We start from the raw sequence: 15,877 nt of genomic DNA, 5'->3' as shown, positions 1-15,877 counted from the left end.
AGCAGGTTCCCCACCAAGCAGAGAGCCCGATGTGGGGCTCGATCCCAGGACCCCGGGATCACGACCCGAGCCAAAAGCAGAGGCCTTAATCCACTGAGCTACCCAGGCACCCCAATTTTCTTCTTTTTTAAAATATTTTTTTATTTATTTGACACAGAGAGATTGAGCATAAGCAGGCAGAATAGCAGACAGAGGGAGAGGGAAAAGCAGGCTTCCCAATGAGCAGGGAGCCCAACATGGGACCCGATCCCAGGACCCTGGGATCATGACCCAAGTCAAAGTCAGTCCCTAACCAACTGAGCCACCCAGGCGCCCCTACAATTTTATTTTTTTTAAGATTTATTTACTTGAGAGAGAATGAGAGAGAGACTATAATTTTACTTTTTAAAGATTTATTTACTTGAGGAGCGCCTGGGTGGCTCAGTGGGTTAAGCCTCTGCCTTCGGCTCAGGTCATGATCTCAGCATCCTAGGAGGGGGTCCTGGGAGCGGGTCCTGGGACTGAGCCCTGCATCAGGCTCTCTGCTCAGCAGGGAGCCTGCTTCCCTCTCTCTGCCTACTGCTCTGCCTACTTGTGATCTCTCTCACTCCGTCAAGTAAGTAATTTTTTTTTAAAAGATTTTTTTTTTTTTTTTTGACAGAGAGAGAGATCACAAGTAAGCAGAGAGGCAGGTAGAGAGAGAGGAAGGGAAGCAGGTTCCCTGCTGAGCAGAGAGCCCAATGCGGGACTTGATCCCAGAATCCTGAGATCATGACCTGAGCCGAAGGCAGCGGCCCAACCCACTGAGCCACCCAGGCGCCCCAAGTAAGTAAATTTTTTTAAAAAGATTTATTTACTTGAGAGAGAACGAAAGAGAGAGAGTGAACAAGTCTCTGAGAGGCAGAGAGAGAGAGAGAGAATCTCAAGCAGACTTCCTACCAAGTGCAGAGCCTGAAACGGGGCTCGATCCCACTCAGGACCAAGATCATGACCTGATCTGAAACCAAGAACTGGAAGCTTAACCAACTGCGCCATCCTGGCACCCCTACTAGTATATAATTTTCATACAATAAACCCCATATGTTTCACGTGTATCATTTGAAGAATATATATATGTAATCATCACAACCAAGATTATAAACATATTACCCCCAAAAGTTTCTTTGTGCCCCTCTAATTCTTCCCTTCCCCCTTCCCTCACTCCCCACAGGACCATTGGTCTGCATTTCATCACTACAGATCAGTTTATAATTTCTAGAGTTACATAAATGGCATCACACAGGGGGCGCCTGGGAGGCTCAGTCATTAAGCGTCTGCTTTTGACTCAGTCATGATCCAGGGTCCTAGGATAAAGCCTCGAGTTGGGCTCCCTGCTCAGCCAGGAGCCTGCTCATCCCTCTGCCCCTCCCCTGCTCAGTGCTCTTTCCCTCCCTCTCTCAAATAAAATCTCAAAAAAAAAAAAAAGTATAAACTATTTCCACCTATATAAAATAGAGAAAGCAAAAACAAGTCTACAGTGATAGAAAGCACATCAGTGGTTGCCCGAAGGTCTAAGGAGAAATGAGCATCAGAAGCGCAAGTGTACTTCTGGGGTGGTAGAAGTGTTCTATCCTAATTATGGTGGTAGATGCATGTGAGGATTTATCAAACATCACACATCAAACCTTCCGCTAAAGTGGCTGTCTTTTATCCAATATAAATTACACCTCAATAAAGTTTATCAGGAAATAAAAAAAGGCTGAAGAAGCCAGAGGCCAGAAAAATGGAGAACATAGGGCTATAGACCACGTCTGTTCAGTCACGGTGTGTTAATGGCGACAGGTGTGAGAAGGGAGGGCTCAAGAGGAGTGAGGGGGGCTGATGGAATTGACTGGCCAGCTTAGGAGCCACTTCTGAAATTGGCATTTTTTTCAAAAATTATAAAATATGCATAACATAAAATTTACCATTTTAACCATTTTCAAGCATACAGTTCTGGCAGTGAATACATTCATGTTGTTATGCAACTACCCTCACGGTCAGGGTTGTTAAGGTGTCAGTTTTGCTTTAACTGATCTGTAGATTCAAGGCCATCCCACTGAAAATCCCAGTAACCTTTCTGTGTAGAATTGACAAATTATATCCAAAACAGAAATGGAAACACAAAGGGCCTAGAACAGACAAAACAGCTTTGAAGAAGAAAAACAAAGATGGGGCACTCAGACTACCTGATTTCCAGATTTATTACAAAGCTGCAATTATCAGCAGTGTGGTGTTGGTGTGAAGCTAAATATAACAGATCAAATAGAACAGAAGGAAGAATTCAGAAACAGACATGTACACATGTAGTCCATTGAGTTTTGACAAAGATTCCGAGGCAGTTCAATAGAGGAAAAATCATCTCGTCAACAAATGTTGCCCCAATGGTTGTGTATTCTTATGCAGAAAAATAAACCCATAAAGAAAACTGAGCTCTCGGTGGATCACAGGTCTAACTCTATGAATTACAGGCACAGAGTGCCTTCTGAAAGAAGACAGAAGACTATCGTGGTGACCTCTGTTGCAGCAGAGTTTTTAATATGGGACACCAAAGGCACAACCAAGTCTAAAGGAAAAAAAAAAAAAATCAAGAAACTGAGCTTCATCTAAATAAAAAACATTTGCTTTTCTAAAGACACAGAGACGAAAAGGCAAGCCACAGACTAAAACCAGATATTGGCAAAACATCCATCTGTCAGGTAGTCTTGTCTAGAATATATAAAGACCTCTTAAAATTTAATAATAAAAAGATAACCCAATTGGAAAAATGGGTAAACATTTGAACAGAGGCCTTACTAATGAAGATCTCTGGGTGGCATAAAAGCACATGAGAAGTTAATGAACATAGTGAGTCACAAGGGGCAGGTCAATTCAGATCACAGTGAGATACCCCTCCACACCTACTGGAATGTCTAGAGACTGCAGGTCAGTAGAACATGCAACTCGATCTCAGGGTCATGAGTTCAAGCCCCATGTTCAGTGTAAAGCTTACTGCAAACTAAATAACTAACTAGTCAAAGACTTGTTATAAAGATTAAAAACACTATTCAATAGCTTTCACACCAAAATAACACACACAAGAGAATGCAACAACTGTTCAATTTCAACTAAAATTCAAAACATAGTAACTAGCAAGTACTTCTCACCTCTGTGCATAATCTTGTGCTTCTCCCTCAGGTATGTCAGACCTTTTATTACCTAGAAGAAAGACAATGTCACAAGATGGGAAATTGAAATGATGGTGGTTAGTCAGCCTCCGTATTTTAAAATGATCTAGAAAATATTTCATCTAACATCACAAATTTGCCTTCTTTCCTTATTTTGTATTCAATTTTTAACCTGTCTTATCAAGAAACCATCTTTTTAAATGGTATAGAGTTACTTTAAGCAACATTGATTATTTCAGGTTTAGACAACTTTAAAAACCCTGGTGCTTGAATTCCCTTTTTTTCTAAAGCCGCAATATAAAAAGAGGATTTTTCATGCCACAGTGGGAATTCTTTTGGACACCCTGTCCTATTTCTGTAGACACAGATTTTAATATAAAGAAAGTCACTTTTCAGGTTCTGACAAAAGAAAGAGAGAGAGATATTATATCTAGAATCTAGACAGGGAAAATTCTAGCAATAAGACCCTACTCTTCTTACAAACTTTCCCTTTGACTGACTTACTATCTTCCTCCCATGTCCATTTCCTGCCAGCTCATTAACTTCCTGATGAGGGGGCTTGGAAGAAAAATTACACAATATACTCACAGCAATGCTAACTTTTCCTAAAATTTGCTCAGGAATTCTTCCAGCTTTCTTCAGGACTTGATCCAAGGAACCCCCATCCTAAGAAAAAGAAAACCAGCCCATTTAGTGACAGTGTTTCTAACTATTCTTTCAAGTGTTAAACTTCAGCAGGGAAGGATATCTCACATGTGGCAAATCCCCCTGAAGGGTAATGTTTGATTTGTTCCAGACCTCAAAGACAGAAATGCAAAACATTGTGGGAGGATCAAGTAACCAAAAACTCAAATCATATGAATAATCATTAAATGAACTACCAATCCAAAAATCAAAAAAAGCTGTGTTGGGGGCACTTGGCTGATTCAGTCAGTAGAACACATGACTCTTGATCTTGGAGCTAACAGTTCAAGCCCTATATTGGGTGCAGAGATTACTTAAAAATAAAATCTCTGGGGAGAAAAAAAAAGGTTTGTGCTGAACTGAAGGAACAGTATATGGTTAGGACCAGAGGCTCTAGAGGCAAACTGTCTAAATTCACATCCCACCAACTCTGCCACTTACCATCAAGGGAACTTTGACCATGTTACTCACAACTTGTAAAATGGGGGTGGTATTTTAAGGTTACTATAATAACCACAGGGTGACTATAAACATTGAACAAGCTAATACATGCAAAGCACTCAGGACAGCATCTAGCCCATAGTAAATGCTCAATAAATGTCAGTCATTTTATCACATTTATCACCAGCATGTAAGTCACAACTTGTATTTGATATTATCCTAACAAATCACAGTTAATAAAATAAAAAGAAAAATGCCACAGAGAGTAATAATTCATTCCACAAATCCTACTAAGTGTCATGAAGGGGTGTTAAGTTCTATGGAGGACAGAGATATAAAAAAAGACCTGTTCCCATCCTCAATACATGTACAGGGGTACCTGGGTGGTTCAGTCGGTTAAGCATCCATCTGCCTTCAGCTCAAGTCATGATCCTGGGGTTCCTGGGATCGAGTCCCACATCAGGCTCCCTGCTCAGCAGAGAGTCTGCTTCTCCCTCTCCCTCTGCCCCTTCTCCCCAACCCCCTTCCCCACTCATGTTCTCTCACTCGCTCTCTCTCAAATAAGTAAAATCTCTAAAAAAATAAAATGTACACAGTAGAAGAGTAAATATACAACTCCTAATAAAACAAGTGCTTAAGAAAAGTGTTACAGAGGTGCCTGGGTGGCTCAGTGAGTTAAGCCTCTGCCTTCAGCTCAGGTCATGATCTCAGGGTCCTGGGATCGAGCCCCATGTCTGGCTCTCTGCTCAGCGGGGAGCCTGCTTCCCCCCTCTCTCTCTGCCTGCTTCTCTGCCTACTTGTGATCTCTGTCTGTCAAATAAATAAATAAATAAGTCTTTTAAAAAAAGAAAGAAAAGTGTTATACATGCAGAAGAAAGAAGTAATTCTGATTTCGCTTTATAGAATGACATTTGTTGGCTAAAATTAACAACTCAGGAAACAACAGATGCTGGAAAGGATTTGGAGAAAGGGGAACCACCTTTCACTGTTGGTGGGAATACAAACCGGTGCAGCCACTCTGGAAAACAGTATGGAGGTTCCTCAAAAAGTGAAAAATAGAGCTACTCTAGGACCTAGCAATTGTACTACTAGGTTTTATCCAAAGAATACAAATAAAGTATCTTGAAGGGGCTCATACCACACACTGTTCATAGCACCGATGTCTACAATAGCCAAAATTTGGAAAAAACCAAGATGTCCATCAGCAGATGATAGATAAAGATGTGTCTGTGTTCCCACCATGTGTGCACAACCACATATGCTGGAACATTATGCAGCCATCAAAAATAATAATAATAATAATAATAATAATGCCATTTGCAATGACATGGATTAAACTAGAGGATATTATGCTAAGTGAAATAAGTCAATTAGAGAAAGGCAAATATCATATGATTTCACTTATGTGGAATTTAAGAAACACTGAGAAACATAGAGGAAGGGAAGGAAAAATAAATTAAGACAGAAACAGAGAGGGCGCCTGGGTGGCTCAGTGGGTTAAGCTGCTGCCTTCGGCTCAGGTCACGATCTCAGGGTCCTTGGATCGAGTCCCGCATCGGGCTCTCTGCTCAGCAGGGAGCCTGCTTCCTCCTCTCTCTCTCTGCCTGCCTCTCTGCCTACTTGTGATCTTTCTCTGTCAAATAAATAAATAAAATTTAAAAAAAAAAAAAAAAGACAAAAACAGAGAGGGAGGCAAACCATAAGAGATTCTTAACCCTAGGAAACAAACTGAGAGCTGCTGGAGGGGAAGGGACTGGAGGATGGGGTAACTCGGTGATGGGCATTAAGGAGGGCACGTGATGCAGTGAGCACCAGGTGCTATACACAACTGATAACCCCTCAATTCTACCTCTGAAACTAACAATACACTATATGTTAATTAAACTGAGTTTAAATTATAAATTAAAAAAAAAAAAAAAGAAAAAAAGGCACTCAAGGGACACCTGAGTGGCTCAGTTACAGGTCCAACTCTTGATTTCAGCTCAGGTCTTAATCTCCCTCTCCCTCTTTCCCTCACCCTGTTCATACTGCTCGTATGTGCATGCACTCTCTCTCAAGATAAATAAACCATTAAAAATTAGTCTGAGTCTGGGGTGCCTGGGTGGCTCCGATGGTTGGGCATCTGCCTTCAGCTCGGGTCATGGAGGGCAAGGGGTAGAGGGAGAGGGAAAGAGAAACCCAAGTTGATGACCCCTGCTGAGCACAGATACTGCTGGACTGGATCCCACAACCTTGAAATCAAGACCTGAGCCAAAATCAAGAGTTCGAAGCTCCAATGACTGCGCCATGCAAGAGCCCCATTTTTTGTTGTTGTTTAAGTATCTGAGAGAGAGAGAAAGAGTTAGACTGATTTTTAAAGTATCTCATCTACACTGAGCAGTTACTCAGTCATTTACTAATGAACTCTGTGAAAAGCATAGGCACATGTGAAAAACTAGGGATGGAAAAAACTATAAATACAGAAACAAACACCCTCTGCCTGGGGAGAAAGAACATTCAATGAGGCAGGGCACCTCAAATCCTCCTCTGAAACAAGGCAGGGAACAAACGGTTGAATGAGGAGAACAGACATCACTACAGGTGCTCAGAGGAGGAAGGGGCTAAGGGAAGAGCTGGCACCAGGAGGGACACAGAAACTGCACCTGGGGCAGCAAGACCTGGCAAAGCAGGGGGACATCTCTGTAAGCTTCCTGCCTCCAAAACCACCTAGCCTCGGTGACACATGGAGCGTAAGGTCACAGAACAAGGCACACATGATAAACAGAAGGACAGAACATGTTCCCACTTTTTTAAAATATAAGTCAGAAAGAGAAAGGAGAAAGCATGAGCACAAGCAGGGGGAGCAGCAGGCAGAGGGAGAAGCAGGCTTCCCACTGAGCAACGTGCCTGGTATGGGACTCGATCCCAGGACTCTAGGATCATGACCTGAAGGCAGACATTTAACTGACTGAGCCACCCAGGCACCCCATAGTACCACTTTTATACACATAAAAAAGTGTTTGCATACGCACACAAAACCAGAACATCCAAAATGTTACCAATGGTTACTTCTGGTCTAGATGGTTGAGACAATGAGGGATTTCTGTTGCGTATAGTTCCTTCTTTGTGCTTTTCTTCTGTTTGCAAATTTTCCACAGTGAATAAATGTTTTACCTTTTTAAATTATTGAACTCCTTTATGAAAGTGGAATGTTAAATCTACAAATCAATTAATTACAGTACTTACTAAATGTCCAGTTTGTGCAACAACACTCTAAGATAGATAGAACAACACTTTCTACAGAAGGTGAGAAAATAAGTAGGATTCATTCAGGGATACAGACCCCTCAAGAAATGTCTCCTAAAACAACGCTAAAAAATAGATTATCCACTTAAAAATCCTAGGCTTATAGAAAGGAGCATTTAGACCAATCACTCTCTATCACAGTCGACTCTGAATCACAGATGCTGAGGGAGAAGAAAGCAGTACAAGTACAAATTCCCAAATACCCTTGAGTACCCCCAAACAGGTTGTCTTCTCCTCAGAATTAATGGTGGGTGGGTCAGTCAACCCAAGAGCATGATGGAAGATTCTGAAATTCAACCTAACATTTCCTATGTGCCAGAACTCCCACCCAGACATGAGAGTGCAATCATTAATCTAGAACCAAACAGAGCTCCCCTGTAAAACCACTTATTTTCTAAGAATCCTTGGAAGAGTCCTACCCAAGCTGTGATCCAGGCTGAGTTTCGAGTCACCCTGTGGACCAGGCCGCCTTCACAATGCCGCAGGCCCCTGGTGGCCAAATCAGGACATCAGAGCCCAGGTAACCACATCTAAGTCAGCAGGCTTCTAGAAACACGAGTGCACCACTCAATTTCCTTTACCAGTGGGAAAAGGGACTCCAGTGCAGAAAGATTCCAAGCCATTTCTCTCCTGCTTCCAGTTGGATGTGGTTTCAGATCCTTTGTCTGATAGGCTTTGCCTCTAATTACCAGGGAGGACTATGCAGTTAAAACTAGGTAAAAAAGCAACTCTGTCAAAATCAAACTCAAATGAGGTAGAAATGCTAACTCCTTGGTTCTCAGGTTCCACAGCCTAAGACAGAGGGCAGCCTGGCTCACGCTTTCCCTGGGGGGTTGGGATAAATATTCCTATTAAAAAGGAAGAAACCCTGGCTCTCTTTCCTTTCACCTCCTTCCCGGCTGTGAGCAGAGTTACAGCATGAACAATGGGATTATTAGCAACATTTACGAAGCATGAACCACAGTCAGAATTACCCAGAGCTGCCTACAACTCACCTTACAACCTTTTAATTTCACTTCACTGTTGCCAAGGACTTGCCTTCCTTGACTAAAGCTGCTGAAATTGTACTTATTTTTAGAAGCCAATTATTAAGTAAATCAATGGTGCTTTTGTGAAGGTTTTCTATAGAAGAGACAAATGCTTTATGGAAAAAAGGAGCTCAAAAGCTTTTACGCCTGCCTGAGAACCATTCCCCCTGAATCCTCAGGTCACCAGTTGCTCAGCTACCACCTGAGCAGGAATCTACTTCCCCCAGGGCAGGAGATTCCTATCCTGATCAGGGGGCATCCATTCACCCCCGGGGTCTCAACCATCCAGACAGCGCAGTGCAAGCACAGCTTCTTTCTAGCAGAGGTCAGCCCTAGGCTGTGCGCTTTAGAACATGGGTGAATTTGTCCCATGGATCCCAAGGACACAAATTCATTTTAAGATGCATCTAAAAAATGATGTGGGCCAGGGATAGATGGGCAATATGTGGTCCAGCAAATAAGGCAAAACCGTAAGCTTAGAATCTGGGTGCTGGGTTTACAGTGTATCCTACACCTTGCTGTGTTTAAAATTGTCCTAATTAATGAAGTGTTGGGGGAAATGTTAGCCACAAAGAACACACAGAGACAGTGACAAAGAAGCCAAGAACCTCTGAAGTTGGGATGTGGCTAATGCACAGGGTCTAAACAACACCACCTTTGAAATGTGGAAGCTGAGACAGAACAGAAATCCCCAAAGAGAAGTGGCAATGAGCAGTCAGAGAGCTCTTCTGTCAGAGGAGGCCAGGATAGGAGCACTCTCGGAGGAAAGGCTGCTTAGGGGCGAAGAAGGCATGAGTGGGTCCGGGGCTAGAGCAGAAAGCTACTCTGGAGCGTGGCTACTTAGACCTCAGGCCACAGAGCTTCACCACACGATCCTGCCTCCGGTTGCTCTGAGCCTCTCTGTCAGCATTAACATACTGTTCCAGCCGCTCAGTGCCTGGGGGATACCTAGGAACAGAAAACCCCAGGCCTAACTCTCTCCCACCATGCCCCAGGCCCGACCGTGCCCTCCGCATCTGGGCCTCCTTCACTCAGCCACTCGATACATTTCACCCAACAGGCACCAGACACTGTGTTTGAACCTCAAAGGTTCTGACCCTCCAGCTTCTGAAAGCCAGCTTTCTAGGCTCAGGCTCCCTGGGGTAACTCCAGAGATATCTTCTGTTTCTGTGGGAGGACCCTACCGTGCCCACAAAGCCAAATCCAGGAGAGGAAACCTGACCTGAAGATACTGGAAATGGACTGAGAGGATGGGAAACCGACCCTTGTCCTGTCCTGAGTCCTTGTGTCCCCCTGGAGGGAAAGGTTGGGTGGGAAGGGCAGAGCAAGAGGAACAAAGGTTGTGATCAACAGCCAAGAATCCAAAGTGAATAAAGGATTCCAGAATGAGGAAGCCTCACTACAGGTGCATTGAAGACAAATAAAAAGACTGAATTCCTCACAGCAAGAGGCGACATAAGGCTAACAGAACAGGTTCCAGCAAGTTCTGAATAAAGGAAAAGGCCGCTGCCTATCAATGTCTGGGGCCTAATCCTAACCTCTGAGGCAAGCACCCCGTAGTTCAAACATGCTCATCCGACACATAGCATCCTTGTTCCTCTAACAAAGGGAGAACGCTGAGTGGCAGAGACGTGGAGGGAATTCAGGAAGTTACCTGATGGCTCAGAAGACAGCATGAGATGACACAGAGCAGGTGCTCAGGAGCCCTTCTGTCCACACGGACAATCCTCACCTAAGAAGGTCCTAGAGCACAGCCATCTGGCCTGCGACCAGCTCTGGAGAAGAGAGAGGCTGCTCACAGGCTCTCCATGCCCCAGGGCTCCTGTGGCACCCTTCACATCACAGGCAACACAAGTAAGTGTTTGTGAAGCTGAACCCATGCTAACTAACGTAAACCCTGAGTGGCTATAAGCGCCCAAATCCACAGAGACACGGGTGTTAGCGGGAGGCAGGACCCCTAGAGAAGAGCTAGCTGCTCCAAACATTTCTCTGCACAGACGAGAAAATCCTGAGAGCCTAAAATTTAAAGAAAGCAGACCTGGTCAGAGACACTAGTTAGGACTAAGCTCACCGACATTTACTGGTTATAGAATTTGGACTAAGCTCTCAAGGCCATGTTCCCTGCATCTACCACCTTAGGGAGGGTGGTCCACACTGTGTCTCACAGGAGAGGGCTGATGGGATTAATAATTTCCACGACATGGAAAGGACTCGCCAAGTGATGGGAGAGCTAGTCACTGTTATGTCTAGCCATGCCGCCACCCACCTTCCATTATTGCAGTAACACTTACGAGGGAAAAGCCTCCTCTGGCCATTACCTCCAACCTCTCCCCATTCTAGTTCTCAAGGACCTTCCCTCCCAGTTCCCCATCTTCATCCAAAACTCCGGGCAAGAGCTAGAAAATCAATCATCATCAGCACAAAGCACCCAAGAAACCCAAAGCATAAGGGACAGCCCCCTCCCCCTGCGCCGCACCCCACCAAAGGGAGGCTAAGACCCAAGGGGAAAATATCAGCACCCCAAGACTGAGGGAGGACCAAACCAGACATATTCACATGTTTCCCAGAGGCTGCTGCACTCCCCTTCAAGCAAGAGGAAGGAGAGCTTTCTCAGTGACCTTCAGGCACGCAGAAGAGGTTTCAGGGTCTGTATTCCACACGGCTCCCCACCAGTCAGCAGATGCCTCCAAAAGTGTGCACAGCACTCCCCGATTGTTCCCATGAAGAGAAGTTCAAAGTAATGGGGCTCCGGCAAGGGACAAACCTCCCTGGCAGGTGTTCCTGGAGTTCATTAAGGCCAGGCCCCGGGGCTGTCCTTCCAGAGGTCAGGGCAGGAAGGAAGTACAGCTGCTGAAGGGCACTCCGCCTGAAACTGAAAGCGCGGCAGCCAGAAGTGCGCAGACTGGGTCACATCAAGCCCTTGTCTCTGAGCTGTCAGCTCCAGTGAGAATGAAGCGGGCACTACTGTTCACAGAAGCCAGGCCTGAAGTCAGTGCCCCAGGACTGACTCCGTTATCTTCCCTAATCCTTGAGGACTCATCAACTAAGAGGGAAGTAGAGGAATGGCCATTGTACAAAAGCAAGAAACAAGAGAATCAGAAAGAAACATGCCCAAGGTCCCGACTAGAAGGTGACAGTCTGTAAACAAGTCATTATTGAGCACCTGCTGTGTGCCAGGACTATTCTGGGTGCTGGAGACACAGTGGCAAACAAGACAGTGTCTACATGGATTTTTGTGGAGAAGGGAGATATGAATAAACATCTCAGATTCCAGGGCACCTGGATGGTTCAGTCATTAAGTGTCTGCCTTCAGCTCAGGTCATGATCCCAGGGGCCTGGGATCAACCCCGCATCAGGCTGCCTACTCAGTGGGGTGCCTGCTTCTCCCTCTCCCACTCCCCCTGCTTGTGTTCCCTCTCACTCTGTCCAATAAATGAATGAAATATTTAAAAAAATAAAACAAAAACATCTCGGATTCTAAAGTCCCCTGTTGCCTCATGGGGACAGGGAAAAACAGCGATCATGAAGCCAGCTTCTATCTCTGAAATTCTGGCATCCAGGATGGAAAGAGAGCCTTAATCACTATCCAGGGGATTCAACAAAGTACTGGCCTTGGGGTCCGACAGCCTTGGTTTAAATTCTAATTCCATTAACTAGCTGCAGGACCTTGGGCTAGTCATTCATTTCTCTGGGCCTCAGTCTCTTCATTTGTAAATCACAAATGATCTACCCAGCCAATGAGGTTGTTGAGAAAATGCAGTAAAGTATCAATCTGTGTTAGGCAGTACATGATGGGATATATACCTGACACATTAATCTGTATTAGTACTACTAACATGATTATTGTTGTGCACTGTTACTGTTAACGATTACTATTACTGTTAGGCACTGGGAAGAGCAGGAAGGGACTCCAGGCAGCTAATGGTACAAAGACTGATAACTGGGCGCCTGGGTGGTTCAGTGGGTTAAGCCTCTGCCTTCAGCTCGGGTCATGATCTCAGGGTCCTGGGATCGAGTCCTGCATCGGGCTCTCTGCTTGGCGGGTAGCCTGCTTTCTCCTCTCTCTCTGCCTGCCTCTCTGCCTACTTGTGATCTCTCTCTGTCAAGTAAGTAAATAAAATCTTTAAAAAAAAAAAAACAAAAAAACAAAGACTGGTAACTCAGGTCCACACAATTAATCTGTAAGCGCCCCCTTATTTGCCCCCTCTGATGTGTACCAGGTGGTGTTACTTCTCTGGACGCCAAAAGAACCCCTCCGGACTGTCCTGAAAGCAGATTACAGTCTCTGAGGACGGGAATGTCTCATCTCCACAACCCCAGAACTGGGTACCTAGCACATGACACTGCACATCATAAATCATAAATGGACTTAAACTACACTAACTAGATTTTACCAAGAAAAATGGGAGAAAATTGGGAGATGTGCTCTGGGCATTCCCACCAGGGTTACCTGGTTGCTGTCACCGATCTTTGTAGAGAGAAGGGTATCTCAGAAAGAGGCCTGTTGTCTTTGGTTATCATTCCAGGTTCTACAGTCACGCTTCCCAGATGTCCAAACAGGGATATGGATGCAAGGAGGAACAGGGAGGCAGCCGGTCGCATCCCAAACCAAAGAGGAGCCCAGAGCCATCCGACTCCCAGACCACTGCCCCAGAGCCTGGAAGACTGCCACATACCATGTGCTCCATGCAGATGCTGATCTCGCCATCGCTGTAGAATGCACCGTAGAAGCCCACGATGTAGGGGGAGTTGCACTCGTGTAGGACCTGAAGCTCCCTTATGATCTGGTTCCGGATTGCAGGTTTGATCTCCAGGTGAATGAGCTGGGGAAAGAGAGGTAGGAGGAAAAGAGGCTTTAAAAATACACAGAGGCGGGGCGCCTGGGTGGCTCAGTGGGTTAAGCCACTGCCTTCGGCTCGGGTCATGATCTCAGGGTGCTGGGATCGAGTCCCGCATCGGGCTCTCTGCTCAGCAGGGAGCCTGCTTCCTCCTCTCTCTCTCTGCCTGCCTCTCTGCCTACTTGTGATCTCTCTCTGTCAAATAAATAAATAAAATCTTTAAAAAAAAAAAATACACAGAGGCATGAATGCATGGATGGATGGGAGCGTTCTTCAATGCTTAAGCTCTTAAAGGCACCAAGAGAGGAGACATGCACGGCGTAACTAACCAGTTTCCACCTGACCAAAGCACTTGGTGCTAACCTATCAAGGCAGGTATTAGTACTGGACTGGAATAGCTGGAGCCAGGGGAGGGTGGCTGTGCCTCTGTTCCTAGAGCCAAGAGTGACGAAGAGGGAAGCTTACCCCTCCCAAGAACAAAGTCTCCTCCAAAAGGACCTGTGAAGCTGAGAGATGAGGGGAAAAGCAGCCTTGAGGACCGGCTGACACCCAAGGGCTGCGGGAGTGGAAGGGTATAAGGAACTGGGCATGTGGACCTCAGCTGCCCAGGAGATTGCCCCTTAACCTCTGGACCCTGAGGTAGTGGACAGCCAGCCGGGGCCTCAGGTGCCACCTTATGACCCCCTCACACTGTCCCTGGTTTCATCCAGGAGACAGGTTGACAAACACATCCGCCATATGAAATGGGTACTGAGTAAGACTAAGCCACCAGCAAGGGTCACAGACAAGGAGTGCCAGAGGACGTGGGAGCTGTGGTTATCGTGGTGGGCTGGAGCAGCTAGCAGAAGCCAGACGGGAGGTGGGCCGTGGAGACGGACACTGCTTGAAAGAAGGAAGGAGTGGCCCGAGCAAACATTTGCTGGTGGGATTAAAGCTGGTGGGCCAGGAAACACGCAAGAGCCCGGCCTTCCTATATCAGGGGCCACATTCGGAAAGAGGAGGACCACGGGTGGACAGAAGTCCACCTCCAACACCGCAGGCTACATGGGGCCATGGCAGGGAGCAGAGATATCACACCGCAGGGAGATGCAGGAGAAGTGCCCACAGGGTTGGAATGCAGGCAAACAACTTGAAATCAGTGTCTAGTGCATCGCTGCCTGGCTACATGAAAGTGTTTTCTCCTGCACGGGAAAATGGCAAAGAGGCCCCCTGCATTCTTTCCAGAACACGCAGAAGGCTAAGGAAGGTCACCAGCCATTCTTTTCCAGTCTGGGGGTGGGGATGAATACACTGACACACCACCAGTGCGTTTATCCTATCAACTCACAGATAACAGGAGCTCAAATTTAAACAGCACAAACAGGTACTGAGTGAACAGTCAGTCTTCCTCCCAGTGGCCCCAGGCCCCAGATCTTCCAAGAGATAATCCAATTACCTATTCACCAAGGCCAACCTGATTCAGCAACCCCACCTTTTTAAAAATTTTTTTTTTATTTTAAGTGGCCTCACCTTTCTGGCCATGACCAGGCCTGATGGCTTGTGGGAGACCTTGAACACCACACCACCGTTGCCTGCGCCAAGCTCACTGATCTTCTCAAAGTCATCATCCTTCAATTCCCCGACCTTCTGCTTCTGGGTGAGAAAGGCCTCAAGGCGCTTCCGCTGCTGCTCATCAAGCTCCAGCTCCTCAAGCTTCTTCTGTAAGGCCTCCAGGTTGGTCCTGTCCCAAAGGGGGAGCGTGAGTTAGAACCGACATCAGAGGGGTCTCCCCCAGAGAAGTATCTGTGTGGTGGAGAGTTCCAGCTCTGGGGCCAGACGGAGAGCGGACGCAGGGGTTCTGGGGAAGGGTTCCATGCGCGGTGGTTCTGGGGCCTTCACTATACCACCCGACACCCCTCGCCAGTGACACCCTTCTTTCGAGGCCTCAGTTTCCTCATTTGTCAAACAAGGGAATTAGATCTCTCTCACTATGCTGCAAGTCTACAGAAGGAGCCAAAGAATCTACTAAAATCCTGAACGAGCCACCTTCATCTGCTTTAAAATCCCCCTTCCACAGGTCCTTCTAGTATTGGATTTATTAAGCTAACACCATACACGAAATAAAATCTATTTCCTAAAAAAAAATCTATTTCATTAAACTGAAATTAAACCAAATAATCAAAACAGGCTCTAAACTGAATGGCAACAGCAGAAACTCCTCTCTAATGCAACCAGGTCAGGAGCCAGGTTAATCAAAGCAAGGAATCCTAAAAATATATAACTAAAGTTTTTATTTTTGCATAATATATATAAATGTGCATTTATTCACCCATCTTCTAATGTAGGTAGGACAAGGCCCTCTCTTTGAATAAAATTCCACTGGTAAGAGCCCCACACCATCCTCTCACATGAACCAGAACAATACACTATCATTTCCAATGCCTGATTCTTTAGAGTA

At 45.7% G+C, this 15,877-nt stretch overlaps 1 protein-coding gene across 2 annotated transcripts in view; it reads right to left on the bottom strand.

Moving 5' to 3' along the window:
• The window catches only part of MAP2K1 (mitogen-activated protein kinase kinase 1), an 80,230-nt gene that overhangs the window by 25,081 nt on the left and 39,272 nt on the right, over positions 1-15,877 (bottom strand). For both annotated transcript variants that reach the window (XM_004758633.3, XM_004758634.3), the window contains exons 2-5: positions 14,950-15,160; positions 13,279-13,425; positions 3,753-3,830; positions 3,144-3,195 (exon numbers count right to left, since the gene is read on the bottom strand). In XM_004758633.3, the coding sequence (XP_004758690.1) occupies positions 3,144-3,195; positions 3,753-3,830; positions 13,279-13,425; positions 14,950-15,160 (488 nt within the window). The remainder of the gene's footprint in view (positions 1-3,143; positions 3,196-3,752; positions 3,831-13,278; positions 13,426-14,949; positions 15,161-15,877) is intronic.

This window comes from Mustela putorius, unplaced genomic scaffold (genome assembly GCF_011764305.1).
Source record: "Mustela putorius furo isolate JIRA1106 unplaced genomic scaffold, ASM1176430v1.1 tig00003896_pilon_pilon_pilon, whole genome shotgun sequence".
Taxonomy (NCBI): domain Eukaryota; kingdom Metazoa; phylum Chordata; class Mammalia; order Carnivora; family Mustelidae; genus Mustela; species Mustela putorius.
The sequence above is the reverse complement of the archived record's forward strand: the minus strand, read 5'-3'. Positions and strand labels throughout refer to the sequence as shown.